Consider the following 27,463-nt stretch of genomic DNA (forward strand, 5'->3'; position numbering starts at 1 on the left):
CCCGCTGTAATTCAGACGGTGTCTCGGAGGTCTCTGGTAACATGATAGCCCGTAATGCCTGCCCCGCGTCCTTACACGTAAATTAAATTCCAACAAAGGCGGGTTTGATGCGCATCTCATCTCTCCACTCCTCATTATATTTTCATTTTCGTCAATTTAATGGGTCTTTCTGGGAATGATATATGAAGGGTCGACCTAGCTCAGCCCGTCTTCCGCACACGTTCGGCAGCTCGCTTCACACCTGATGCCGCGACTCCTCTGTCAGCCAACAAACCTAGAATCACGTTAAGCAGTTAACAGGCTAGGGGAAAAAAGCAAAAAGTCAACCAAGGCCCAGTTGTTTGAAAGTGTATTAGCTAATACTTTATTAAGTCATATTTTATAGTTAAGATTTAAGCCAATTTCAGCAGACAATACAGTTGTCCAAAGGCAAAAATATAACATTTAGTTCCTATTTAATACAGTCATGGAATTAATTTTGGGCTAAGTACAAAATTAAAGTCTTGGCTTAAAGTTAAATCTGGAGATAAGTGTTCAAACAGTTCCTCAGATGTTATTCTTTGTGCAAATGGTCTTGGGACCAATTGTCCTCCACCACATGGCATGAAAGTAGCTTGCAAAAAGGTATATATAGTGCAGTTTCATTTCGGGCACTCCCGAGAAAAATCTGAAGATATAGGAAAATATAATTCAACATACACAAATTTTTAGTTATTTTGTCGCCTCGCGTGTTGTCTAATTTTCTTCTTATATATAAATATATGTTCACGCAAAATTCGCTACAATCATGACTTCAATTACGTCTATCTAAACCCACATAATACATACAATCAGGTCAGCTATTGTAGGTATGTTTATTTATTTATCTGATTCGGAGTTTCACATCGTACTCTTAGAATAATTCACTAAAACCACGGCAGCCTCTCACCACAGATTCCTGTCAGAGCCGCGAGAAACCGGCGAAAAGGACTTCCAACTCACCGCGACCACATTTGTGAGAGGCTCCTTGGTTATTGTGCTGCCCTAGGTCACGGAGGCCCCTTTGCAGGTAAAGGTGTCCTTCACCATCGTTATAAACTGCTGACTTTTTTTTTTGCACCAGTCCGTTTTATGTACTTTCATAGTCTTTTAATGTTTAGAGTTGAACGTTTGTCCTCAGAAATTGGTCTTACGACCCAGAAGGTCCGTTATGGTTGAGCTCTCGGCGGCCACGTATACAATGTGTGGCGTATGCAAATCAAACAGAACTCGCTGGAAACGACCGCCAAGTCTACCATACTAAAATTCCTTAGCGGAAGTGACTCACACGCTGCCTACTGTAAACCTTCAAGCAGTTCAACACTAAAACACTTTTTCCAGAGGAATTTATGCAGATCATTATGGAAAATGACACTAAAAATGATCTGGTTTGTGTCATTAACGATTAAAGCTTCATAGTACTGTGCAAATTATTTCTCTACGCCATAGTTCTCTCAAAATGTTTCAAAATAATTGGTTGCAAAGGTGGTTGAAAACTTGGAAGAATAGGGTACTTGGCCAAAGGCTCGTCAAATTCTCAGACAACCGTATACTAATGTCTTTCAATACGCAACATAACATCTTCATGTTTGGAAAAGTCTGTGCCATCTTTGTCCAGGACAAAAAACTTCATCATAAATATATACATGTGAACCCAGGGAGACACCAAGCAATGCCATAATGACAGTCCTTCGATTGAGGTATAGCACAACTGCAGGCTTTACGGATCAAATTATATAGGGTAATAGGCTATACTGGACATTTTTGGCAAAACATTTATTAGTCGAGTCGAGTCGAGTTTCTATTATTCCAGAATAGCACAAATATTTAAGTTAAAAAAAACTATCAGCCTAGTCTGTGCACTTGTCACCATTCAAAATTGTTAATAAGACGATTTATGAAAGCGGGTTATATTCTAGCTCTGTGAAATGTTTAGCATCAAAATTAGTACAGGCACCTGTAGGAGTCTGATATACACTGAGAGACATTCTTGGTAAATACCGAAAATTTTATTGCATTGGCGAATGTGAACTGTTTTGCCGCGGAATCTGCGGTATAACGCCTTTAAGACACAAAAAGAAAGTAAGTATACTTATTAACACAATGATGTCTATTCAAACATTGGTAAGTGGACAAAAAAAAAACAACACTAGAGAAAACATCGACAGTGTTTCAAATCAGTGAAGTTTTATACAACTGCAATACAAACGTAGCATCACCTGGTGTAGATATACAACGAACTGTGATTAACCTGTGGAAATGACACTGTAACTATACGAATCCTGCACAAATACAGACAAGGAACACAACTGTCTTAAAACGTTATTAAGACATGCTGACAAGACTACAGACAATAATATATCGCACATGTACATGTGTGTAGCACAATCTGCCATCGCAAGTAGCAAACAAACTGCCTTCAACTGGTTCCTGTGTTTAACGCATAACAACGAAATACAGCATATACACACGAGTACAAATACATACATGTGCCTAGTGGATTCCAAGCACACAGTCCATTCTGACAAAAGTGCTTGGTGCGAAGGTAGAGATTCCTCAACAATATCATCTTTACCAATTTTTCAAACGTGATCAGGCCCCTGGATCACGAAGCCAGATACTATGGGGCTCAAACAGATGTACGTTACGATAATCCTATGATAATTCATCATTATGTCAATTCCTTGCACCTATAATAAAAGAAAAGAACTGCTCTTTTGAAAGTATATGCTAAAAATTTTTTTTTGTTACAATTAGAATAAGCTATTGACTATAAAATGTCTCGGCTCAACTCTACCCTGGTAAAATGATGAAAATTTTAGGGGTTAAAAGTGGTACAGACGTACATTGCTCGAGTATAAGTTAAAAAGAAAACAATCTTAATTGTTCAGCACTATTATATTTAAAAAAAGAGCAACACCTTTTTCTTTACACCAACAGAAAGACGTCTGCCATAAAAAAAAATCAATAAAGTACATGTATTTGATTGACATTTTATAATTAAACCTTTATTTAAACTCTGTAGCTATTCTTGTAAATTACATGTAGCTCAAACATAAGTACAGAAAATGTCACTCCTGAATTATTAGACTGACGCTTACATGTAAAACAGTATTCAAGGATATTTGACGAACAAGAGGATAGTGAAACTAACTAACCCTACGTGTAGGTGTAACTATCAGGGTGATGCACTACCATCAGAACTGAGTGACATGTCAAGTTACCCTACGTGTACGTGTAACTACCAGAGAATGGTAATACCGTCAGAACGGAGTGACCTGTCAAGTAACCCTACGTGTACGTGTAACTGCCAGGGTGATGTAATATACTGTCAGAGCTGAGCGACACGTCAGGTATACCTATATACATGTACGAGTAGTTCTACATGTAACTCTACAAGCACATGGAACAACCAGGGTGAGGTAATATCATCAGAACTGACTGACATATCAGGTAATTTTTCTTTTTCTCCCAACAAAACATAAAATATACTCAAGGCTGAATCTCACTGGAATACTACAGAAGAGTATTCATTTTTTACTACCGCACATACAGTCGAATAAATCTTGCACCAGTACCAGTACCAGTACCATATGTTAAGTCTATTTTCCTGTTGCTTCTAAACGTATGAAATCAAAAGTACGTGTAGACAAACACATAGGTAAATGTCTTCTTAATAATCTTCCACAAAGTATTAGATACTTCCTTCTAAACTATTTTTGTGCATATATGAAATGTATTTGAGAGAAAATGCCTATAACAGTGTACGTTGTAAATGTGCCACTTTACAACCTCTTACATACAATGCTATATAGTACGAAGGCCAGACGAATTGACAGCTTTTTTTTTTTTTTTTTTTAATTATGATATTTTTGTTGATTAAAAATACATGCAATTATAATAAAATGTCAGAGTACTTTGAGAATTGAGAAGACAGATCAAAGGAGAAAAACAAAAGCAAAGGCAGGGAATAGAAAAACGAAAAGTTAATAACCTACATGTGCAGAGGATTATACTAGTATTAAACGTTTTGAGAAAGCATCAGAAAATGTATGGTGATAATGATCATCATACACATAACCTGTGCAATTTCCCAACCAGGCAATGTGGACAGCTCTTCACTAAGCATGACTACATGAAGAAGGCATAATATGCAACACCAACCGTCAAGTCTGAAATACTTTCACAGGCTGTGAAAAAATTACACAAGTGCATGCCTCAACACCCATTTTCATTTAAAAAAGTTCTGGTATCTGTTGAAAAATTTAAAGTGGACCAGGTGAGAATGAAATCAAGTCCTCTTGTACTGTTATTCGACTTCGTCTTTTGTTGGTTGCCTTAGGGCTGGCTAGTGAAGCAACATCCTGAGGGGAAAATAGAACAGACAAATGTGAAACTGACATCAATATCAATATTTATCTGATTGCTGTAATCTTTATTCAAGACATGACCTATATACTTTGTAACAATAAAATTAATGTACTCTACTGCTTGTACTCCAATAACACAGATCGCGCCACATCCCACCAATCCTGGGACCACTTTCACAAAACTTCATCAGTCATATTTCTTGTAACTTTTTTCATAAAAGACATTGTCCTAGTTACAGCGCCATAACGTCAGGTCATTTATAAGAAAAGTTATGAAATACTGATCTATGAAGTTTTGTGAAATGACCTCTGGAGCCTCTTCCACGAAGCAGTTGCAAAGTGCGCCTGGAATAAGTTCCATGACAACATACAGTGAAGAGATATTTCACCACTGTAAATGCGCTTGATGCAGTATTGCGAGCTTTTAACGGGCCCCTGGTCACTACATGTATATACCATCAACGTTCACTGACAAGAAAGGTACTAAGACTATGTTCAACATTTCTGTTCAAGGTGTTTCGCATAGTAAGTGTACATGCCTTTAGTTAGGGTGGTGCGGCTGTCTAATGGAAAATCTCAATTTACAACAATGAATATGTTTCTGTCCCATTGTGGCTGGTTTCTGGCTCAAAACAGAAATACCATGACGAAAAATGTTTGCTATGTACTATAAAAGATATATCCTAAGAAGTTAACCACTGCAAATGCTCATGGCTAATAACGTTAAATATACTTTGCACAACATGTACATCCAGGGGAGATAACTCAGTGTTTACCTTTGTGAATGGTGACATCAGAAGCGGATCGTTCTCCTTGCCGGTACTGGCTCGTGGAGAGTCTTTGAAGAGGTCCGTCTCCTCGTCATCCCAGCACGGCATGCTGAAACTGTTCGATCTCACTCGTGTTTGCGCCACTGGTGACAGAGATAACATTTCAAATCAACAGGAAGTTAGTTCTAAATCTGTGGTACAATGCAGAAGTTCATCTTCCTACAAGCAAGGTTGATACTGTGCTATAAGCTTCACAATCGCCCTTGCTTTACTTTACATATGAAAGTGATCAGAAACCTACTCTTTTCATTGCCAATGATGTTGCAGCCCACATACTTCTGTCGGGGGCATTCAGTCAATCACCGATTTTCCCTTTGTAAGTGTGTATTTACTCGTTTTGAGCCAAATACATGTACCTTTGGATCCAATTCCTTCCCTGAGAATATTATACAACAGCAATGCTGTAATTCTTCAACCTTTTCGCCTGTTTGCGCAGTGCTTATTCAAGGATATTCTGAAAGCATTATCCTGTGTGTCCCCAGGGCTCTGAACGGTTTCCACCCACCATAATGCTGGCTGCCATCGTATAAGTGAAATATTCTTGAGTATGGGGTAAAACACCAATCAAATAAATAAATAAATTATTCTGTGTGGACAGGTAAATTTCACTTTTTGTGAAGCCCTGCAAAATGATCAATCCAACCAATGTAGTTTTGTCCCCAAAATGAACTTTAAAATGTGTATAAATTGAATTGAAAAATGAACTTTTATATGTAAAATGGTTGACAAGTCATTGTGCTGTCAGTCAATACCGATGCCTGGGAAAGAGGTCGAACGGCAGACAGTTATTTCTTGTGATGAAACTGTGATGAAACTATGAAATAAATTTATTCCATATACATCATGTAGTTTTCACCACAGCAACCTCTCATTATTTATTTATTTGGTGTCTTGCTTATTTGATTGGTGTTTTACGCCATACTCACGAATATTTCACTCGTATGACGGCAGTCAGCAACATGGTGGGAGGAAACCGGCAGAGCCCAAGGAAACCCACAACCATCCGCAGGTTGCTGGTAGACATTCCCCCTTATGGTCAGAGAGGAAGCCAGCATGAGCTGGACTTGAATTCACAGCGACCGCATTGGTGAGCAGCACCTGAGCCTTACCAAAAGCTTACCCTGCTTGCTGTAGGATGAGTTGATTACACAAAATATTTACTCAAGATGGAATGACTGATGCCTGTCATTCCCTTACTGCCCCATTCTTATGGAATGGGGAAAATTAGCTCTAAATTTATTTCTTGAAATACTTGAAGTAAGTACAACACAAACCTCTTGAATTCCTATTGACAGGGGTTTGAGGCATATTTTTTCCAGATTTCTCCTCTTCCTTAAAAGATGCATCAAAATGGACACTTAGCCGTACAGACTTCCGTGTTGCAGATTTGGACCGTCTAGATTTCTTCATAGCTGATTTAGGTTTTGTCTCAAAGCCATTTTCTAAACCAAAAAAACAAAAACAAAAAACAAACCCAGTAAATCATGTTCATGTATAATACTCATGTAATGACAACTATTAAAAATTTTTCCAAACTGGTTTTTAAAAAATATTCATGTACTAGTGTATTAAAGTCCCATTTAAAAAATCAGTATCAGTCTTAAGTTAATGGAACAGACATCAAACTTCATTCCTCCTTGTTTGCTAATAATGGCTTTAAGCAAGATTTCAGTCACATACATGCATATCAGCTTATACTTATACCATGTCACTCTTAAACTCTCGATACTAATAAAGTGTTGCCTCTCAGCAATGGCATGACAGCACTTGTGCAGGAGGGCATTACATTTGCAAGCAGCCATACCTTTGAACAGTTTAACAAGAGAGGCTGAGTTTACACGTACAGATACTCCTCAGACTCACCCTGTTTGAATACATGTAGAGATACCACTCATCACACTCACCCTGTTTGTGTACATGGACAGATACCACTCCCCACATTCACCCTGTTTGTGTACATGTACAGATAGCACTCCTTGCACTCACCTTTCACACTCATCCTGTTTGTGAACATGTACACATACCACTCTACACACTCACTGTGTCCATGTACAGATACCACTCCTCAGACTCACTGTGTCCATGTACAGATACCATTCCTCTGACTCACCCTGTTTATGTACATGTACAGATACCACTCCTCACACTCACTCTGTGTCCATGTACAGATACCATTCCTCAGACTCACCCTGCTTGTTTTCCAGCACAGTCAGAGGCTGTGTGTACATCTGCACATTACTGAGGTCAGATTCTCCAGGTGTGGATGGCTCTGGGGCAGGGTTTAAGTGGGACACGTTTTTACTACTGGAACGCGAACGCCTGTCAACGAAAATCACAACTCAGATTATTAATTCTATCATTTATTTATCTGATTGGCATTTTACGCCGTACTAAGGAATATTTCACTTATATGACCAGAGATCAGCATTATTGTGGGAGGCAACCGGGCACAGCCCGGAGCAAACCCACAGCCATCCGCAGGTTGCTCACAGGCCTTCCTATGTATGGCTGGAGAGGAAGCCAGCATGACCTGAACTTGAACTCACATGGACCACATTGGTGAGAGGATCCTGGGTAACTGGGCCTAGATGGTGTCCTATTCTACTCCGCTGTTAGTTGCAGGCTGTGTGCAAATATAGATATTAAATAGAGATGACCTGTCAAACAACATCAAGTAAGTCACGCAACACATCGGCCAGTACGTTTACCTCCCCAAGTAATATCATTTCATGTTGTTTATGTCTAGAAATAAAAGAATTTGAGTTTGCTTCGTGATTTATATAAAGGCGAACTAGCAGAATTTCCTTCAGTGATAAAAGTGTTATTTCGCACAGTTTATAGATATCCGTCTTATTATTTGATTTTATATATTTTACACCCAGACGCCATGACGTCAAAAAAAAAACATTTGTTTCAAGACGTTCCAATCTGAGCTCAGCGGTATGACGTCATAATACATCTGCAGCTGAAACCAAGAGCTACTTTCACAGTACTTTAATTTTTCCAAACTTCCAAAATTATGTTGTCTAGGTTTATATCATGCCTTATTAGTCTTTTTTCATTAAAAAAAACTGGGTATGTCTGGCAGAAACTCACTGAGTGAAGTGTTAATAATAGATGTAATTCTTCTATCGTTTTGCAAGATGTTTATTCCAGCATATTTTGAAGGCATTATTCTATGTACACTTATAAAATCATACTGTTTTTAAAGCCTTGAAACTGGCCAACTCAATCGATGTGGTTTTGTCTCTAAACTCAAATTAAAAATGTTGCCATTTGATATGTGAAAAGATGGAGGAATTAGGGTACTGGTACAGTGATTTGCATGGTCATGGCAATCTCCTACCATATCACACCAGTACAGTACACTGTATTTCAGACAGACGACCATTTATCACTGTCCAGGAAAATAGTCTGATTTATTCATTTTAGAAATTTTGCAGCTGCATAAAATGCGTTTTAAGCTAGCTTTTTGAGAATTAGTCAGTAAAGCTACCGTTCAATTTAGTGATACAAATGCAATTCACTTTGTAAAAATTTAACTCTTTGACCCCCAGGATAACAAATGTACCACTGTATGCATGTATGCTTGAGGTTTTACCTCACACAGTGTAGTGAACAATTTTTCACTCATATGACAATGACAAGAAGAGTGTGTAGATATATTGTGGCTCCTTGTGGCAACACCACCAGTGTTGGCTCATGTCAGATATCAGACACGACACCCCACCCAGTCACATTATATTGACACCGCCTCAACCAGGCCTATTTCCTTGGCATAACCCAACCTGGGATTGATCTCAAGTCCCTCAACTTCGAGGTAGACACTTTAAAACCATTAGACCATCAAAGCAGTCAATATGGGATTGGATAATAACTTCAAAATGTTAAACTAACCTTCGTGTTTTGACAGGGGAGACAACTTTATCCTGCTCTTCATCGTCACTTCTTCCAGTGCTCTCAGCGTGTCGCTTTAGCAGCTTGACCGGTACTGGAGTGTTCCTGTAGGAGCGCCTCTTCTTTGCTCCGCTCGGAGTGATGTCACACAGTAAGGGACTGGGCACGGCAGGGACATAACTCCGACGCCTGGGGGTTCTGTTAATTACCGGGGGTATAGGGGTACTGGGACCAGAGAGAGAGAAGCGGGGAATCTCTTTCTTAGGCGATGATTCTGTCTCTTCCGGTGCAAACTGTACCTGTTGTGGCTTAGATTGAGGTTTAGATGGAGTCCCACCTGGGAAAAAAAAATCTTGTCTTGTTTTAAATTATTTATTTTACTGATTGACCAGTGTATTACACCATACTCAGAATATTTCACTTGTATGATGACAGCCAACTTCATGGTGGGAGGAAAATGGGTAGAGCCAGGGGGAAACATATGACCATCCGCAGGTTGCTGGGTTATCTTTACTCCAAACTTGGCATCCTGCTCAGTCCTGAATGCCATGCATGTTTACACACAATTTAAAAAAAAACCTGGATTAAAACATTCACTGCAGTGTTTGATTGGACAGATCCACTTATTTGAATGACGGTTTAATGGAACTTGCATATTTTTTAGTTATACAATGGCAGCCAGTTTTATGGGTGGAAGGAATGGGAATGGCTCGAGCAAACTGAGTGCCATGAGTACACCACGAACCTTTGATGGGAGTGCCATGAGCAAACCCCATCTTTGATAGGAGTGCCATTAGCAAACCACTGACCTTTGATGGGAGTGCCATGAGCAAACCACTGACCTTTGGCGGGAGTGCCATGAGCAAACCGCTGACCTTTGACGGGAGTGCCATGAGTAAACCACTGGCATTTGACTGCAGTGCCATGATTTAACCACTGACATTTGACAGGTGTGCCAGGAATAAACCACAGAGCTTGTATGAAAGTTCCATGAGCAAACCGCTGACATTTAAGACGATCGCCATGAGTATAAACCACTGACATTTGACGGAGTTCCATGACTAAACTACAGGCCTTTTAAGAAAGGTCCAGGAGTAAATCACTGACATTTGCCACAACCGACCTTTGATGAGAGTGCAATGAGCAAACCACTGACATTTGACGAGAGTGCCATGAGTAAATTAATGACCTTTGATGGGAGTGCCATTAGCCAGCCACTGGCATTTGACAGGAGTGCCATGAGTAAACCACTGACATTTGACAGCAGTGCCATGAGCAAACCACTGACATTTGACAGCAGTGCCATGAGCAAGCCACTGACATTGGATGGGAGTGCCATGAGCCAACCACTGACATCTGACAGCAGTGCCATGAGTAAACCACTGACACTGACCACTGACAGTGTGAGAAATGGACATGCACTGTTGGAAGGAAAGTGACAATTTCATGGAAGATCACACAAGACATTGTCGCCATGTTTGAAAAGTCCATGAATGCTAATGGGATTGATCCAATGTTTTTTCGGTGACTTAGCACTTGAAAGGCAAGCACCTTCACAACTCTGCCAGGACCCACTCCCCTGCTGGGTTTGAATTCAAGATAAAAGTAGTCCATGATGCCAACTAAGACTAAGTTTGTTGGGCACCGATCACGCAAACATGAACAATACACTGTATGTTTGCACATCTTGTTTCCACTGCATCAAATCAAACTTTCGCACATGGGACAAAAGATGCGAATTATTTTCAACCATTATTGTCACCATCAACAATGACACAGGAATAACCTACAAATTCCTTGTCCCCATATATATAGTATTTTATCTGCCTTACCTGCACAGTGGGCAGGGGGTGTTTTCTGTGGACTACTGACTTTGAAAAAACCAGCATCAAATACTTTCACAGCAGGTAAAGTGTCACTGGAACAGGAGGTATCTCCCCCTTGGTTCTTTTTCTTCATCTGGGCCCGGAACGCTGCAAACTTGGACTTTCCTGCAGGCTTCTGAGCTGGCTTGGATACAGTTTTTTTCTACAATGCACATGTTGACAATTTCCAATTTCTGACTATCATCATCTTGGTGAAAATGGCTACTTTTTAAATAACTTCTCTGATCTGCTAAATGTTATGCAAACATGGTGTATGTAAATGACAAAACTCAGAAGCAACTTTTGCTTTTGATCACTAAACACCAACTATTGAGATACACCTAGGATACCATAAATCCTATTTCATGTGTTTGGATCCACTTCTCTGTGTATCATTACCAGCTTTTTCACCAAGCTGTTTCCTCGGTTACCACAAAAGGTGCAGTATTTTCCACCAATGTGGCTGACTGTTTGTGTAGAAGTTAAGTGTTACACTAATTCATCAACCTTTTTGCAAAGAAAACTTTCAGTGCAATCTGCGCACATTATTAGTTTGTTTTTCGAAACAAAACTACACTGGCTGAACACAGGCCAGGGCTTCAATATCAGTATAATTTTATCAGTCAACACAGAATAATGCCTTCAGAATATGCTTGATTGAACACCCTGCAAACATGTAAAAAGGCTGAGGAATTTTAGTATGGTTTTTACCTTAGTCTTCAATTTCGTAGGTTGGACACTTTCTTCCTTAACCCAGTTTCCAGCCTTAAGCTTTTCCAACTCCCTAAACTTTTTGTCCACATCGTCTACCTGTCAAGAGGTTTAAAGGAGAAAAAAAAAAAATAAATAAAACACATCCAAATCTGAGAAACATCCAATTTTTTTATGAGAACCAGTACACCTGTTAAACAGTATTATGAAGGATATTTGAAAAACTGAATATGGACACAAGAAGAAAAAAACAATTCAAAGTATATCTTTGTGAGTAGAGTGCCAACGTATAGCAGTTACCTGACTGAATTAAATGTAAAAGTATTTAAAAGTACCATAGTAGCTTTGGTCAAGTTTGGAAGCTACCTGTTCAGTTTTTCACAAAAGTAGCAGGCTTAGACTTCTAATGAATCTCCTAATCTGAATCTAATTTTACTTCTAAGGGCATGACTAATGAATATAAGGATTTACTTTGGCTACAAAGAAGTAGTTTTAGAAATGTTTGACCTTTGTTGTTACATCACCTGGAAGTAAATCATCTCCCAGAATCCCTTACTGTGAAGTTACCTGGAAATAAATCATATCCCAGAATCCCTTGCTGTGAAGTTACCTGGAAATAAATCATATCCCAGAATCCCTGAAGATCAGAACATGTGGTCTCCTTCTCGCCAGTCTTGAACTCACAGTCGTCCACCAGCCCTGTGAACTGTTTAAACCTCTGGTCCATTAAGAGCTGGGCCTGCCCCACAGTGGTACGGATCTGTCCCTTAACTGGCAAAAGCAACACATACTCTATTTCATGCACAAGCTTGTTCTTCAGTAGCTGGAAAAATGTTTATGTTGCATTATACTCTGCAATACAAAAACTATTTCTTTTCTTTAATTCATAAATTAGTGATTTAGGAACTGTTTAATTATTTTAGATTATTGTACAACAAATCAAATATTTTCAGAGTGAAAGAAAAGGCTTTCCAGCACTTTGAAGAACATTCCATTAAAATACAACTATCTTATTTATACATTTATCTACAGCTTATTTCTCTGTTTCAGACATAATGCAATATTACATTCCACAATGAATATAGTTTTTCCAAATTTTACTTTCAAGGATTTTTAAAAGATTTTACGGTATTTAACTCTTTCATGCTGTGGCATTTACGAAATTCAAAATTACATACTTGTATCTGGAAAAGTCCTTTTTTTATGGATGTAGAGTTTCTGTTTTTTTCCACATTTCACCTGAAGATTAGCATTTTCCAGTGGCACATTTTCCTTGATTCATTCATCTAGAAGACCCACAAGTGTTTTTTTGTAAAGTTTTATTAATTTTTTATCAGAAAACCTTATGTGTTGGCATCAAAAGTATGGTTTTAAGGTTTTCATGTGCTTCTGAAGGCTCATTTTTACCAACCCGCCTTCAGGTGAAATCCAGTACTTACAGTGCCGAATCTATTTTGTTTGCCTTACCATCCTCACTCAGACCAGCCTCAGACTCATTGTTGGCTTCCCAGGTGGTACAGAGGCCGTTCAGTCGACAACGCTCTGAGTCCATCAAGTCACGGAAATACTTCACGTCATGCTCTTTTCGCTCCTCCTGCGGCGAGTCAGAGACTGATTTGACATCAGCAGCGGGATGTGAGGCTCCTTTTATCGCAGATGTCATGTCAGTTGTCGTCACTGGAGCACTGTTCTCTTTATCATCATTTGCTGAGGAAAACAAAACATGAAAAGTCATGTCATGAAACTCGCAACATCGAGCAGTCAAAAGCCCTCCAATCATTCTTAAGGAAGACAAATTTTAAAGGTCAAACTTGTACACAATTAAGATCATTAATTCATCATTACTATTCTGTATAAGAAAACTTGTCAATCATGGAATATAGAGACAAAAGGAGCAAATAAAATGCATATACTTATACCATTAGCTTCTGCAAATTCCTAGCCAAGTGATATGTACCGATATGTATGATACCGACATCTATCTGACCTATTCTGCCTACATTCTTTCTTTCAATGATAATAAAATGTAAATGAACCTTCGGCACATATCAGTCTAGAGAATATGTCGATACTGACAGTTATGAAAATGGTTTCCATACAATGGAAAATCTATCGCCAACCAAATAAAGATATATGTTCAACAAAATAATATAATTTGCTCAGTGTCAGTGGAATGAAATGTCTATTTTTCACGATGCTGTAATAAAGTCATCAAACCAATCTAGTGTCACAAACCCTTGTCTGTCTTGCGTATCCAGTGTTAAGTGGACAGTCTGCTAATGGAACTGTTAAATAGCTACAGAAACAAAGATGACGACTGACTCTTCTTCGTCTGAAAACAGGTCTTTGGCATTTTTTTTTTTTCTTTTCTGAAAACACTATCAGAGAAAGTGGTAAATCCCCTAATGTTATATAATATAAAGTTATTTCCAAGTTTTTTCAAAAGTGACACACACTTATTAATATTTTCAGGCTAGCTGCTCAAAAAGATGAGCTAAGTAAATTCTGATTGGTTGAATGGTTTCCTCACATGAGCAGCTCGTTTTCATACACGTACTTGATAACAGGAACTCATCTGAGTGTTGCTGTTGTATTCAGAATATTTTGACTGACCTGTTACAGACCATCCCGCTGGACCCTTGGTCACGCCAGACAGTGCGAGACTTTGCGAGACAAAACTACCCCTGTCTTACCCTTTATCTCTTCACCGTTACCATGTATATCATCTGCTGCGGTGTCCTTGGCGGAGTTGCTGCCCTGAAGCTGGATAAAGCTATCTGACGCCGAGAATTCCACATCCTGCTCCTCTGATGTAGTGGCAGGGCCAGCACCGATCAAAGAATCAATGTCATCAAAGTCGATTGGCAGAGGACGATTCTCTATAAATATAATAATTATGCATATTCATGAATAAGTAAATCTTCGATCAGTCAACCAAATGCAGTATTCTTCAGTTCTGACAAGTCTGTTACATGTACATTTATTTATACATTGCTTATCCAGTATGCAAGAGAAGGACACACACAGGTGCTTGTGGTATTTACGGGACAGCCGGTTTATAACTTGAAATCGGTAAATGAAACAAATCCTTCCACTTGATACACCAGATTAGGGTGAGAATTTATTGATTTGAATTTGTTTTACGCCAAACTCATTTATACAACAGCATCATGCATTATGGTGGGAAATTAGGGTGAGGAAACCCTACTTCAGGAACTCTTGAATGATCAAGCTTTAAAACAACCCAAAATATTACATATGTATATTTAGATTAACAACAATGGACTGACCTGGCGACTTTTTCTTGCGGGATCTTCTTGTCATCTCTATCATTGGACTGGCCTCCAAGATTTTTATCCTAAAACAATGAAATGGAATGAATAGAATAACACAATAATCAAACATTCATGATTGATGGCAACAGCTGGCTTTTGTTTGTTGCTAGATTACTAGACTTACACTGCTTTGTAAGTGATATCAGGAAATCCTAAGCCTTGAAGAATTTATCTTGGTTCATCTACATTAATAAGTATTTATCTGACTGGTGTTTCACACCGTACCCAAAAATACGTAAGCATTATGGTGGGAGGAAACCGGGCAAAGCCCGGGGGAAACCCACGACCGTCCACACGTTGCTGGTAGACCTTTCCACGTACAGGCCGGAGAGGAAGTCAGCATGAGCTGGACTTAAAACTCACAGCAACCGCATTGGTGAGATGCTCCTGGGTCATTACGCTGTGCTAGTGCGCTAACCAACTGAGCCATGGAGGCCCCTGAAGTATGTAAGATATTCATTTATTTGACAGATGTTTAACACCATAATCAAGAACCTGTTTTTCTATCATTCTATTATAATTTTAAAATGGTCAACCTGACACAGGAATGTGTGGGAACAAGTTTGAAAAGGTTCCAGCTTCAGCACTTGGGGCCACTTTAATGAAACATGGTAAGTTAGATTTCTCATAGCTTGTTTGGTAAAAGACATTGTTTAGGTCATAGCACCATAAGGCGATGCCATTTACAAGTGTAGCTGGCTTACAAAGTTATGTGAAAGTGGACCCTGACATATATAGCTATTGTAAATATGCTTGGAAATTTTTCTGCTGAATTTCAGGAGATCAAAGATTTGCTTGCATTAAACCGATCAATCGCTAGAATTATTCACATGATTGACTGGTTCTCGAAAATTTTACCCCCATTTATTGAAAAATATTATCAGCGTGATCTGCACAGTATGCACTCATAATTCATACATTGAAACTATTTAACAGGCACGGGAACTGAAGGCCTCAAAAGTCTCAAAATTCTAAAGAAAGTCTGAAAATACCCTACCCTACCTCCAAATCACATTAGCAATCACCTGTTCCAACAAAATCAGCTGCTTCTGTTGTTGTGAGTTTTAAAGAAAAAAGTCTGAAATCAGCCAATGTGAGGAAAACTTCCCATGCCTGATTTACTGCCTAGACATAGGAACAACAATATCTGACTACCCACCATTCCTCCGGACTTCTGTTCACCTTCTTGTCCGCACGCCTTGCAGACATTGACCTCTTCTTACGAGCTGATTTCTTGGCGGAGATTTTAGCCGTTAATTCTGGGGAGGGGTAGAGGAATTCTTCCACACAAGACGTGGACTTTCTCAAGCGTCTGGTCGTAGGCTTAGGGGTGACCATGTTCTCAACATTGCTGAAAACATCTTCAATTTCCTTGTGATTGTCTTTGGTCAGGTCACTTGTGGATGGTTCTGAAAATAGATAACATGTACATTGTACATGTAATTATAAATTGTTCCTGAAACAACAGAAATCTAACAAGATTGTTAATCTTGTTAGATTTCAATCACTGTTCTTGTAGTAACTAATGTAAATTGTCCAGTGAAATGTACATGTATGCATATGATTATTATGATAATGATTTGTTTTGCGTCACTAAAGATGCAAATTTCATAAAACTGTGCAGATTATTTCTCTACACCCGGCAATTCTCTCAGAATGTTTAAAAATATTGGTCCCCATGGTGAGTGAACAGTTTGTAGAACTAGGGTACCTACAGTAGAGCTCAGACTAAAAGTCAATTGTTTACCACTCGTATCGCGCTCCGAGATGCTGAATGACGCTCTGCTGGCGCGTTACAACCCTCTATTGGGCTGTGTCGGAGATCTTCTGAGGCGTCTACATCCTTGTTTGCAAGCGAAGGTGCAGCCTGTGTTTCAGCTATCTGAACATATTCTAGCCGTGAAAAGCAGAAGGTTTATCTTGCAATGTGTAACCTACCTCTGCACAACAAAATCAACTTGATGATAGGGAATAAATATGTGATCACATCATGTCGATCACCAATGCAACATTCTTGTGAATAAACCATGTGCAACAGTGCATGCTTCTTGCATAGGACATGGCCACAACACAGGCATATAGCAGTCTCGTGTGACCGTGCCTCTATATAATCCTTTGCTATATCTTATCATTTGTCGCATTTGTGTAAAGGTGACATCTAAATAACGTCATGTATTCATATTGCTGCCAAGATCGCGTTAGCTTCATGTCAGAAGAACTAAAAAAAAAAAAAAAAGACAATCACCCAAAACACATATGTTCATGTCAGAATCGGGCATCACCAGACTGCAGACCTTTCACTGTACGCTACTTCCAGTTGATCGACATGTAGGCATAGTCACAGCAACTGGTGTTTTCAACAAGTGACCTGAAATGGCTGGCGTATTTGTTTTCATCTGACTGGTGTGTTTTTACGAAGTTTCCAAGATTAGACTACATCACTGATTGTCTATACGGACATGCTCAGTTGCTGACCGATTTTGCCACCCTGGAAGTTGTATAGAAGGGGATTTACGCAGAAGCAGTGAATTCAGCCCCAGCAGCCAGTACTGAGAGATTCATTTATTCCTATTGTTCACGATTTTCAAAACCATATAGTGTGTGTCAGTTACTAAAGTTTGACACTTGTGAGTACTATTTACTTAGTTCAATACAACATGCCTATTGGTCTTCAATTTCGGCAAAGTGTCATTGCTGGACACTAAGCCTGCTTGAGTTCTTCTTCTGCAGGACACTTACGAATATTTTAATTAAGCCTGGGATTAAGACAGTTGTCTATATCTTAATCCCAGATTAAGCCTATAATAATATGATTTGCTGCTGTTGCTTATTAAACACCCATGATATTTTTTCACACAAGTCTAGTAAACACCAGGACATTACTGTCCAACTGAAAAAAAAACCCCCATAATCATATGTTTATTGACACGTTTACTTCTAAGTTATTCACATACATTTTGCCTCAACTTTTATGCAAGTTCACAAATAAAATTTGATATCTGAATTCATCTGGTTGTTGGCGCAAATGTACTATTATAAAGCATAAATCAACAAACTGGAGTGAATTCCATGCAGGGGTTTTGTAGTAACAGAGTCAAAAAAGAAAATATTTAAGGTACACTGTGCCTGATAAACCAAAAATTCTAATTAAGTGTACTTTGGCAAATGGGAAACTATGATTTCTGTTTGTGTGAGAAAAACCGTTCGAACTAATCTTTTTTTTTCCTACATGCATTTACAATATGGGTGCTTTTTTTTACCACTTCTGTACATGAACCTCATATTGTAATAACGTCTTGTAAATCACTACTTAAAAGAAGACTGCCACTTTGCGATCAAAATCACACACTCATCAGATGTTTTACTTCAGTTTCATGTATTGTGTTAGTCTTTCAAAAATCTCTGAAATCATTCTAACAGAGAACTATAATTTCCGCCGTCAACTTCCCACAGCCAGCGCGTAGGCATAACAATGCTCAGCCTTGTGTGTGTGATCAGTCACAGTGGACAGATCACTGTCTCTGCTTGTAACTATCTGTCTACAGGCCCTCTACAAACTCTCTACAAGACCTCTAGGATCATGCTAATCTCCTGCCTGGTTTTGACTTTTAGCCTGAGCTGTACTGTATAACATGTCCAATGTTCATTTTTATGTAAAAGATCCTTTATACATGTTTGTGTGCAACAAACTGGCCAAAAAAACACAAATATGGAATGGGATAAATTAGTACACAGACAAAACAGATAGAATAGAGATAAAGTAACACATTTGGCTTCTCATTTTAAGGCGCTTGGCTTCTCGTTCAGGGTAACACAGACATGTACATGTATATTGGAAGCACAAATGAATTGTTGATATTTTAAGCTGCATTTTAAGTATGACATTAAACCTGAATCCAATGAAATAAAAAAACAACTGACCTTTCCTATGCAAATGACAAACTTTTAACACGTATAAAAATAAATGCCATCAAAAGCCCTATAAAAACATTAGAGTAAGGCCCTTTTTTTCGGGGGGGGGGGGGGGGGGGGGGGGGGGGTGGGGGGTGGGGGTGGGGGTGGGGGGGTGGGGAGGGAGAGGGGTCAGTCACGCCCAACAACATATATTTATGGCCTAAACTTGCCTGGTCTAGCAGTCTCCTCCTCTGTGATCTGTGTTACAGCTGTGTCCTCTGAAGTCTCCTTCCCTGTGGGCTTCTCTGCTTTAGTGGTCTCTGCTACAGCAGTCTCTTGAGCCTCAGGTGAAGTTATTGTCTCAGTCAGGGATCGTCTGATGCGACTATTACGCCTTGAAGTGGATACAGGTGTGGTTGGGTCAGGGGCAGCTGAACCATTCAGTGCCTTGCTATTTTCATGAACATCAATTTTGTCTTCATTATCCGTTTCCGAAGGTGAGGTCGATTTCAGAACAGTAGGTTCCTTTGTGTCCTTTGTTTGGGTTTCCACAGAACTATCTTTACCCTCACTGGTGGTGAGACTTTGTGTGTCCTCAGCAGAAGCGAGGCGCAGTGATCGTCTGGTACTGCGTCGAACACGCTGTGCAGATTTCTTGAGGTTTTCCACAGCGTGGGCGGGTGCTTGTTCTATCACATCCTCCTGATCAATCACTGTCTTCTCCCCCTTCACAACTTCCCAATCAGTGTCACACTTTTTTCCATCATTCTTTGCCCTTTCTTCATTTGAGATTTCCTGCCCGCTATCAGAGTCTTCTTCTGCCATGTTGGTCTTGTGATTTTGTGCGTTATTACTGGCCACAGAATTGATCTCTTGACCTTCACTGGGCGTGACTGGTAGGCTGGCCTTGCCCTGTTCGTCGTCACTACCTGACCCCTGGTCTGCTGCACCTTCAGTCTCAGCACTGACAGATGACCCAAGCCTCTCCTCGCTGACTACATCCAGTTTCTCAGCATGCTGTAAGCGTATGGATCTTCGCACACTTCTGCGGCTCTTAAAACCATCACTGCCCGAGTTAACTTCCTTATCACTAGATTCAGCCCCTGTAAACAATACACTATAATGAATGACTGTATGCTTGGGGTTTAAGGTCGCACTGAACAATTTTTCAGTCATAAATGATGTTGAGAATTACGTGCGTGTACACATACAGTGTCTTCTTGTGGTCAGGCGAGTCCATGCCGCCCAAATGCTGCTGCCACGAAAGTATCATGCCGAAGACACCAGACATGACACCCCAACCAGTTACATTACACTGACACCGGACCAACCAATCAAGTTACCTCCATCTACCTTCTCAGTGCTGACCGCCAAGTGAGCCAAGTACCATTTGTCTGGTATAACAATAAATAATAATGTGCATGTATTACTAATATAACAGCACTCGAGCTCAGGCCCAAGAGTAAATTAAACAAAAACATTTTTCTTAAAACACTTAGAATACTTTGACATGTTGTACTTAATTTTTTGGTTCCTTGCTTTAACCTCTTTAATAGTGCTTTGTGCCTAGTAAAGCAGGAACAAGCACCACTTTTAAAGTCTTTGGTATGAACAGACCCCTGTTTGACTCCGGATCTCCGGCCTAGAGGTGAACACTAACCATCAGACCACCGAAGATACATCTCAAACTGGGAGAAACGAACAACCATCTGCAGGTTGCTGACAGACCTTCCCTCTAATGACTGGAGAGAGGCTAACAAGTCACTGTGCTGCACTAGCACAATAGTCATCAAACCACATAACCCCAAACCTCTCTACCATTGAACTGTACACGTTGATTATATACTATACCAGTATGGGCAGATTCTTTCAGTTTGTCATCTGCATTTTTATCCACAGGTGTCCTCGACAATTTCTCCTTTTCAGAATGAAGCCCTGGAAACTTTGGCGTGGAGCAACTGAAACAAACAATCAATCAAGCCTATGCTGTATTTCATTCTGTGATTTTACTTGATTCCGATGGATTCATTGATCCAGTTGAAGGCCTTTACTTTCAGTCTCCTTGTGATGTCACCATGACTGAGACGGGAAAGAAATGTAGCGTTGTCATGAGACAGGGTGTTGTGACATAGGTTATTTTAAGACTTCGCCAAACTAAAGATTTTACATAATTTTCTTCACAGCTGATAACTCTTTGTCATTTCAAAGAAGATACAGCAGAAAATTTTGGCAAAAAAAATCTGTATTCGCTAATCAAATCAAAGTATTCACATTTTACCAAGAAAAGCTCAAACTACTGCTTTCAATAAATATCAGTCTGGACTTGTATCAGTGCTATTTTGTGTGACCCAAAAAACATCAAATTCATTAAGCACCCATATTTAACTTGCACTCTAAATCTGTGTTACAGAAAAGTCAGCAGCATTCTTACCGTCTGGGCACAGGGCTGTGTATCAGAGAACTGGAACCCAGAAACTTGGCCACTGCTGACGGACTCAGTGGAGTGAAACTGAAGGAACTGAGATTGGCTGGTGCAGTGAAGCTGAACTCCCATGAGGACTCTGACACTCCGCGCCTTGTCGAGACCGTTTGGGCGTTGAAGTTAAACACTGTGTTAGCCGTAGGCTCTGTGAATACATCAGCGGTCTGTGGCTCAGTTGGCTTCAAGGCAGGATCCCCTTTTTGTTCCGATACCTTTGATTTGCCCACTTAAAAATGCAAGTTAAAAGAAAAAACAAATAATATAACCTGTGTTATTTAGGAAAAGGGGTGGAAAAAAAAAAAGACATGAACAGGCATGTGTTTCATGACGCTTGGTAACTCATCTTTTATTCAGGTTCTTACGTTGCCATTGGATGAGCCATGTTAGAGCAACCAGAAACATGATGTGGCTTTACTTGTGTCCAAAGCACGTGGTTAAAACACAAAAGTTTCGGATGATGAAATTTCACTTCCACCTACTTATTACTTCCATTACATAAGTAAAAAAAAAAACATTTTACTTCCCACATCAACACCTGTACTGGGCAAAATCAGTCAAATCAGTGACATACTTTTCACATTTGTGTGTACATATACGTGTACTGTGTCTTCTTGTGGCTGTGAAAAGCCAAAGTGCTGACACCACTGAAGTATCATACTGAAGATACCAGATATGATACCCCCAGCCAGTCACATTAAAGCCTAAGGTATGACTTGACCCAGGCCCGATCCCAGGTCTCCTGACCTAAAGGCGATACTCTAACCATTATGCCACCGAAGTGATCTACAACCAGAGAAAAGCCAGTCTGAGCTGAACTTGGAACTCAAAGTGACCACCATGGTATATGTATTATAAGGCGATAACAAACCTGGGGCTTTCTTGGAAGCTGCTGCAGCTCTGGCTGGTTGTTTGGCTTGGGAGACGGCAGCTTTTGAAGTTCTTGATCGCGTTGTTCTAACCTCTGTTGCTGCCTGTGGGTTTAAACAATAATGTAGTTGAAAACTGAAGACAGAATGCCCCTACACCAATTGCACAAATACATAATTAAATGTGTACTTGTTTTGTATCGTAAGACTAGAAAGTAATGTATGTATGCCTAAGGGTTTATCCACATGGCGACGAGGAGTCATTAGGTATGTGCCGCCAAAGTGCTGCTGCCACTAAGGTATCATGCTGAAGACACTAGACATGACACCCTACCAAGTCACATCATACTGACACCAGGTCTACCAATCCTGTTCCCCTGATCTAACCTTTCAGTGGTAGCATGTCTCTTGCCTTTGAGATTAACAACTAGAAAGTTAAGAGTGGTTTGCAACATTACAGGCAATACTTGAAAAATTATTTGTTAGGCATAACCTGATTAGAAAAAATAGGCAGGTTGGGTGTTTCTTTTTTTTCTTCTTGTTAATGAAAAAGACAAGTATTTTTTACAGAACTTAATAATATGAGAGAAACATTTATTCGCCTTAGAGAAACTTCAGAATACACATTTTTGACAAAAGTTAACAACAGTAATTTGGAGAGAATAAGCAATTCGCAACAATAGTCCAACAGACCATATGACCAGCAGAATGCCCATCCATAAGGCTGCAATCTTACCGGATGCTGTTTTTCAGACTGCGCTTGTGTAGCTGTTCTTGCTGACCGCTGGTTGGTGACCATTTCTGTTTTAGCAGCAGGTGCCTTTGATTTGGGAGCAGGGACTGCTTTCTGGGGAGCAATTCTGGATACAGTCGACCTAGTCACTCTCTGAGATACAGCACTTGCTGGCTCAGTCTGTTAACAGGAAAAATGAAATTCATGATTATTTTATACCTAGTTCCCGCACAATTCAGTTTAATTTAGGTGCTCCATGGAATTAAACAAGATAAAATTTAGTTAGCCCATTAACAATGAAAACTACACCTTATCACGGTACCAAGAACAAAGCAACAAAATTCCAATACTCTTCAAGAGTACACAATATATACAATAACAACAAATTGTCTTACTTCTTTTATTTCAAGACCAAAAGTTTTATTGACCCTCCTACTTGGGCTATGATTTACACATTATATTGGGCATTGTCCAGCACTTTTTATAAACTGGTACGAAGTTCCCACTACTGAAAGTTTTGTTCATTAATATGGAGCCAGTACGGCAAGGGCCAGGAAATAAAAAAAAAAATTTAAAAAGTCTCCAGATGAGATATGGTGCTAATTTTCCAGTATGACAAATAGAATACCCACCAATACATTCCTATGCTTACATATAGTAATGAGAATCCCTATCTAGATGTGAGTATCAATCTTTTTTAAATACAATGCAAATTAAATATCAAGTACTGATATTAACAGCCACATGCATGGAGTACCATCTTCTGACAAAAGACACGATAACTCATGACACTGGTCATTACGATCAGTGCAATATTAATTTTCAACTATAATACGATGTAACAGCCTGTCAGTCATCGGAATTGGTGGCAATATTTGGCAATGCTGTCGTGAAAAATGGCCTGCACTGAACTTGTGATGGCAACTATTTGCCGTCACAGTTTGACAGGTGCAAGTTACGCGGCAATGACATGAATATGTAAATTAGGGAAAATGGAAACAAAAAAACCCCATTCAGTTCAACGTGCACGGCCAGTCCCAGAAAGACGGACATCTTTCACTTAACATACAACTACCAATAAAACAGCGGGTTTTAGATCATCATGCACTCACCTATTTATCCAAGTTTGTCACTAATTCTTAAACCAGCCAAGATTACGCTTTTGCTCACATGAACTTTGTATTCATATTTAATTTTTATCGTATATGCCTGTAAAAATCGAAAATCCCAAACAATTAAATATTTACCAATGCTTCAAGTGGTGTAACATACCAACATGAGGTGTGCTCATCACGGCAGGGATTTATGTACATAAAGGTACAAACGCCTCCTCGCTTCTTGTCTGGTCAGTAAATGATGTCGCGGCAAAACATACCTCTTACGATCTGGAGTCCTCATTTACAAAACTAAAAAAATTGCTACATAAGGTAAACTTAGCTGTAGTGTATGTCTGTATGGGTGTGGATTTTTACGGAAAATGTTGTAACATTCATTCCAGTTCTTTCTTTAGTGCGCCAACAATGTATATCAATTCGAGTCCTGATTTGTTGGGTAACGCACCACATCATCGGAGCCGGTCATGTTCAGTTACGCAATTCTCTGTTTTTTTTGTGGCTTGATAATGGTTAAACAAAAAACTGTTGATGGATGTAATCTGGACACTGTAATCGGATATGATGTAGACAAAAATGGCGATGTAATAAGACTCTACTGTAGGCTGTGCAGAGCAAATGGACTACTTTTATTTGGTGTTTTAAGCATTTTCAAAAATGCCCTTACAGTGCCACAAAGTTTAGTAAATTTAATGGGCTGGCATATGCTGCATTGGCTACTGACTCAATTAGGAAGCAAGACCCTATTAGTACCTCCATTTCTTGGGAGGGACAAATGTAATTTTGTGTATTTTAGGATGTAAAGTCTTTTTTGTGCAGCCAGCTTGCCATTTTTGGCGTACAGATGCATGCTTGGCATCAAAATGATGGAAATTATCTAGGATTTAAGTAGGTATGAGTTTTAAGGATAAAAGCTTGAAATTCTGGGCAACAGGACACATGGAAACAGTGTTGATGAGGCTGCGAGTGACGTCCCTTTGGCGCTGCTAGGGACCCCTCCCAGCTGCTGGCATAGAAAGGTCCAGATTTAACAGTCAACCAATGTCAAGATTTTTCTGGCTTCTTTCTCACAGTATGCACCAAAGCTTATTGGCCATGGAATGTTTGTGACTGAGCTGCAGCGTTATCGTTAACATTGTCACCTAAGGAAAATTAATGGAGGTCTGAGGCCATCATCTCTTCAAGGGAGATAATCAACACTGGTGGGCTGGAAAAAGGGTCAGAAATTGCCGGGCTGTAAATGCTGATATCTAATGATAAATAAATCATTACAAACTCACCTTGGGAACTGGTGGTGCTGCTGTTGCTTGGGCTGCTGGAGCTTTCTTTGTTTTTTTCTGAGTTTGATTGGCTGGTTTTGGGTAGGCAGTTTGAAGGTCCTTATGATTAACCTTTCCCACCTTAAACAACGGCTTTTTACTTTCACTCTCAAGTTTCTTCTTTAACAGTCGCTCCTCCTGCCACTTTTTCAGTTGATGTAGTCTCGCAAAGCCTTTTTTGTCTACAACACATTTCCCATAATATAATTAAATTATGCACACAGACGTTATGTGCTGCAAAATTTATATATACATTTAAATTTGAGTCACTGCTAACTTTGATTTAAAAAGAGAAGATAGTTCCTTCACAGTTGCGAAGTGCAGGAGACATGACAGTGTCAAATCAGAACTACATATGCACATGTAAGATACTTACAGTGCAGTTTCTCTGCTATCTGACTTGGGCATCTTGCACAAAGCGATGATTGGTTAAGTTGACTGTAATTACTGTGGCAACATATATTTTCAACATGTGTCGCCATGGTAGTTACAGTCGACTTAACCTTCGATCGCTTTGTGCAAGAGGCCACTGGTCAGGACTTGTGACGGCACTACCATATAGCAGACCTTGTTTGCAAACATCCAGCACTACCACATCGTCATGCTTTAACCTGGCAGAAGGTGAAATCTCACTGAAGCACTAGTAGCACTCCATTAACAATATGCTCCGAGTGTTCAGAGATGTATTCTTAGTAAAAGCCACATATTGTTTGGTCGTTGACCTACATGTTAGAAAGAATCCTGACGATAAACATGAAAACTTTCGTCTTTGGTTCCAATTTCGCCTCCACCGCCATGTTTTAACATCGCTAACAACCAAACAATGCTATGCTTTATTTAGAATATATATTGGAACACACAGAGCATAATGTTAATGGAGCACTTCCAGCACTCCATTGCGATCTCAACTACCGCCAGGTTAAAACAGTGATGTGGTAGGGCTAGGCTGTGAAGGCTACTCCTTGAATTGTGCAAATTCAAACCCGGCACAAATAAACCGAGTCAGCATTTCAGGAATCTCACGAGTTCATGCAGTTTAAGATGAGACTGGGTGGGGGCTCTCGCAAACTAAAATGCCTGAAAGGCATGACTTTACTGCAACTCTGATGGCGCCATTGGCCCGAAAGACCTGGCTATGCAAGAAGTGTTTTCAGCCTAGCAAGTACCGAAAAATCTCACCTTTTAGCTGTGCGTTTGTCATACTAACGCACAGCCCCCACCCTGTCTCATCCAGGTCTAACTTAAGGCGCAAGACTCCTGAAATGCTGACTCGGCTTATTCTAAGCCTTAACAGCCTAGAATTTAGCTGTCAAACAAAATATGTTGCCTATAATAAAAGTACAATGGAGTAGCCGTGGCTGAGGTGGTTGCAGTGTGCTAGCGCAGCGCAATGAAAGAGGAGCCTCTTTTCCAGCAACCTACAGATGGTTGTTGGTTTGCCCTGGCTCTGTCCAGTTTCATCCCACCATAATGCTGGCTGCAGTCGTCGTATAAGTCATGAAATATTCTTGAGTACGACTTAAAACGTCAATCAAATAAATATATAAAATAAAACTACAATGAATGACATTTCATATGAACTGTTTGATCACTAACTCGAGGGTTTCTTCTGTGATCTGGGTGTGCCAATTCTACCCGCCCTCCTTTTAGTAGGGGTACTGTTCTCGTCCGTGTGATCAGCCACGGTGCGGTCAGCGAATGAGTGCTGGGCACTGTCCGTCTCTTCTACCACAGGTGACATATCATCGCAATTTCTCCTTCGATTCACTTCTTCACTGCGTTGTTGTTTCCAGTCTAAAGAGCGACGGTGCACTCTAAGATTCCTCTTATCTATTGTAGAGGATTTTCTCTTATAGTTTGCAGCATTGCTGCTTGTAGGTTTATCCATTGTGACCCTATCCACTAGCTAAAGCTAACTAGCTACTTGCAAAAACTCCGTGCACATCCAGCTTTCTTTTCCTGTTGCACGTAAACTTTCAAAAAGCGAGGGAATGAAATTGAAAACATCTGATTGGTCGTTTAGTTATAAGG

At 39.7% G+C, this 27,463-nt stretch overlaps 1 protein-coding gene across 1 annotated transcript; it reads right to left on the bottom strand.

Moving 5' to 3' along the window:
- Window positions 1-346: 346 nt before the first annotated feature.
- LOC135470652 (titin homolog) lies at window positions 347-27,386 on the bottom strand. The gene is made up of 19 exons (XM_064749687.1): window positions 27,029-27,386; window positions 25,394-25,614; window positions 23,005-23,181; window positions 22,271-22,373; window positions 21,352-21,628; window positions 20,772-20,878; window positions 19,151-20,023; window positions 16,186-16,435; window positions 14,982-15,049; window positions 14,385-14,570; window positions 13,159-13,398; window positions 12,302-12,462; window positions 11,692-11,790; window positions 10,948-11,143; window positions 9,116-9,452; window positions 7,407-7,537; window positions 6,493-6,660; window positions 5,165-5,301; window positions 347-4,382 (listed from the first exon to the last, which is right to left on the bottom strand). Exons 1-19 carry the CDS (start codon window positions 27,318-27,320, stop codon window positions 4,284-4,286), a joined length of 4,122 nt encoding a protein of 1,373 aa, XP_064605757.1. The 5' UTR covers window positions 27,321-27,386; the 3' UTR covers window positions 347-4,283.
- Window positions 27,387-27,463: the final 77 nt, after the last annotated feature.

The sequence above is a fragment of the Liolophura sinensis genome, chromosome 7, assembly GCF_032854445.1.
Source record: "Liolophura sinensis isolate JHLJ2023 chromosome 7, CUHK_Ljap_v2, whole genome shotgun sequence".
NCBI lineage: Eukaryota > Metazoa > Mollusca > Polyplacophora > Chitonida > Chitonidae > Liolophura > Liolophura sinensis.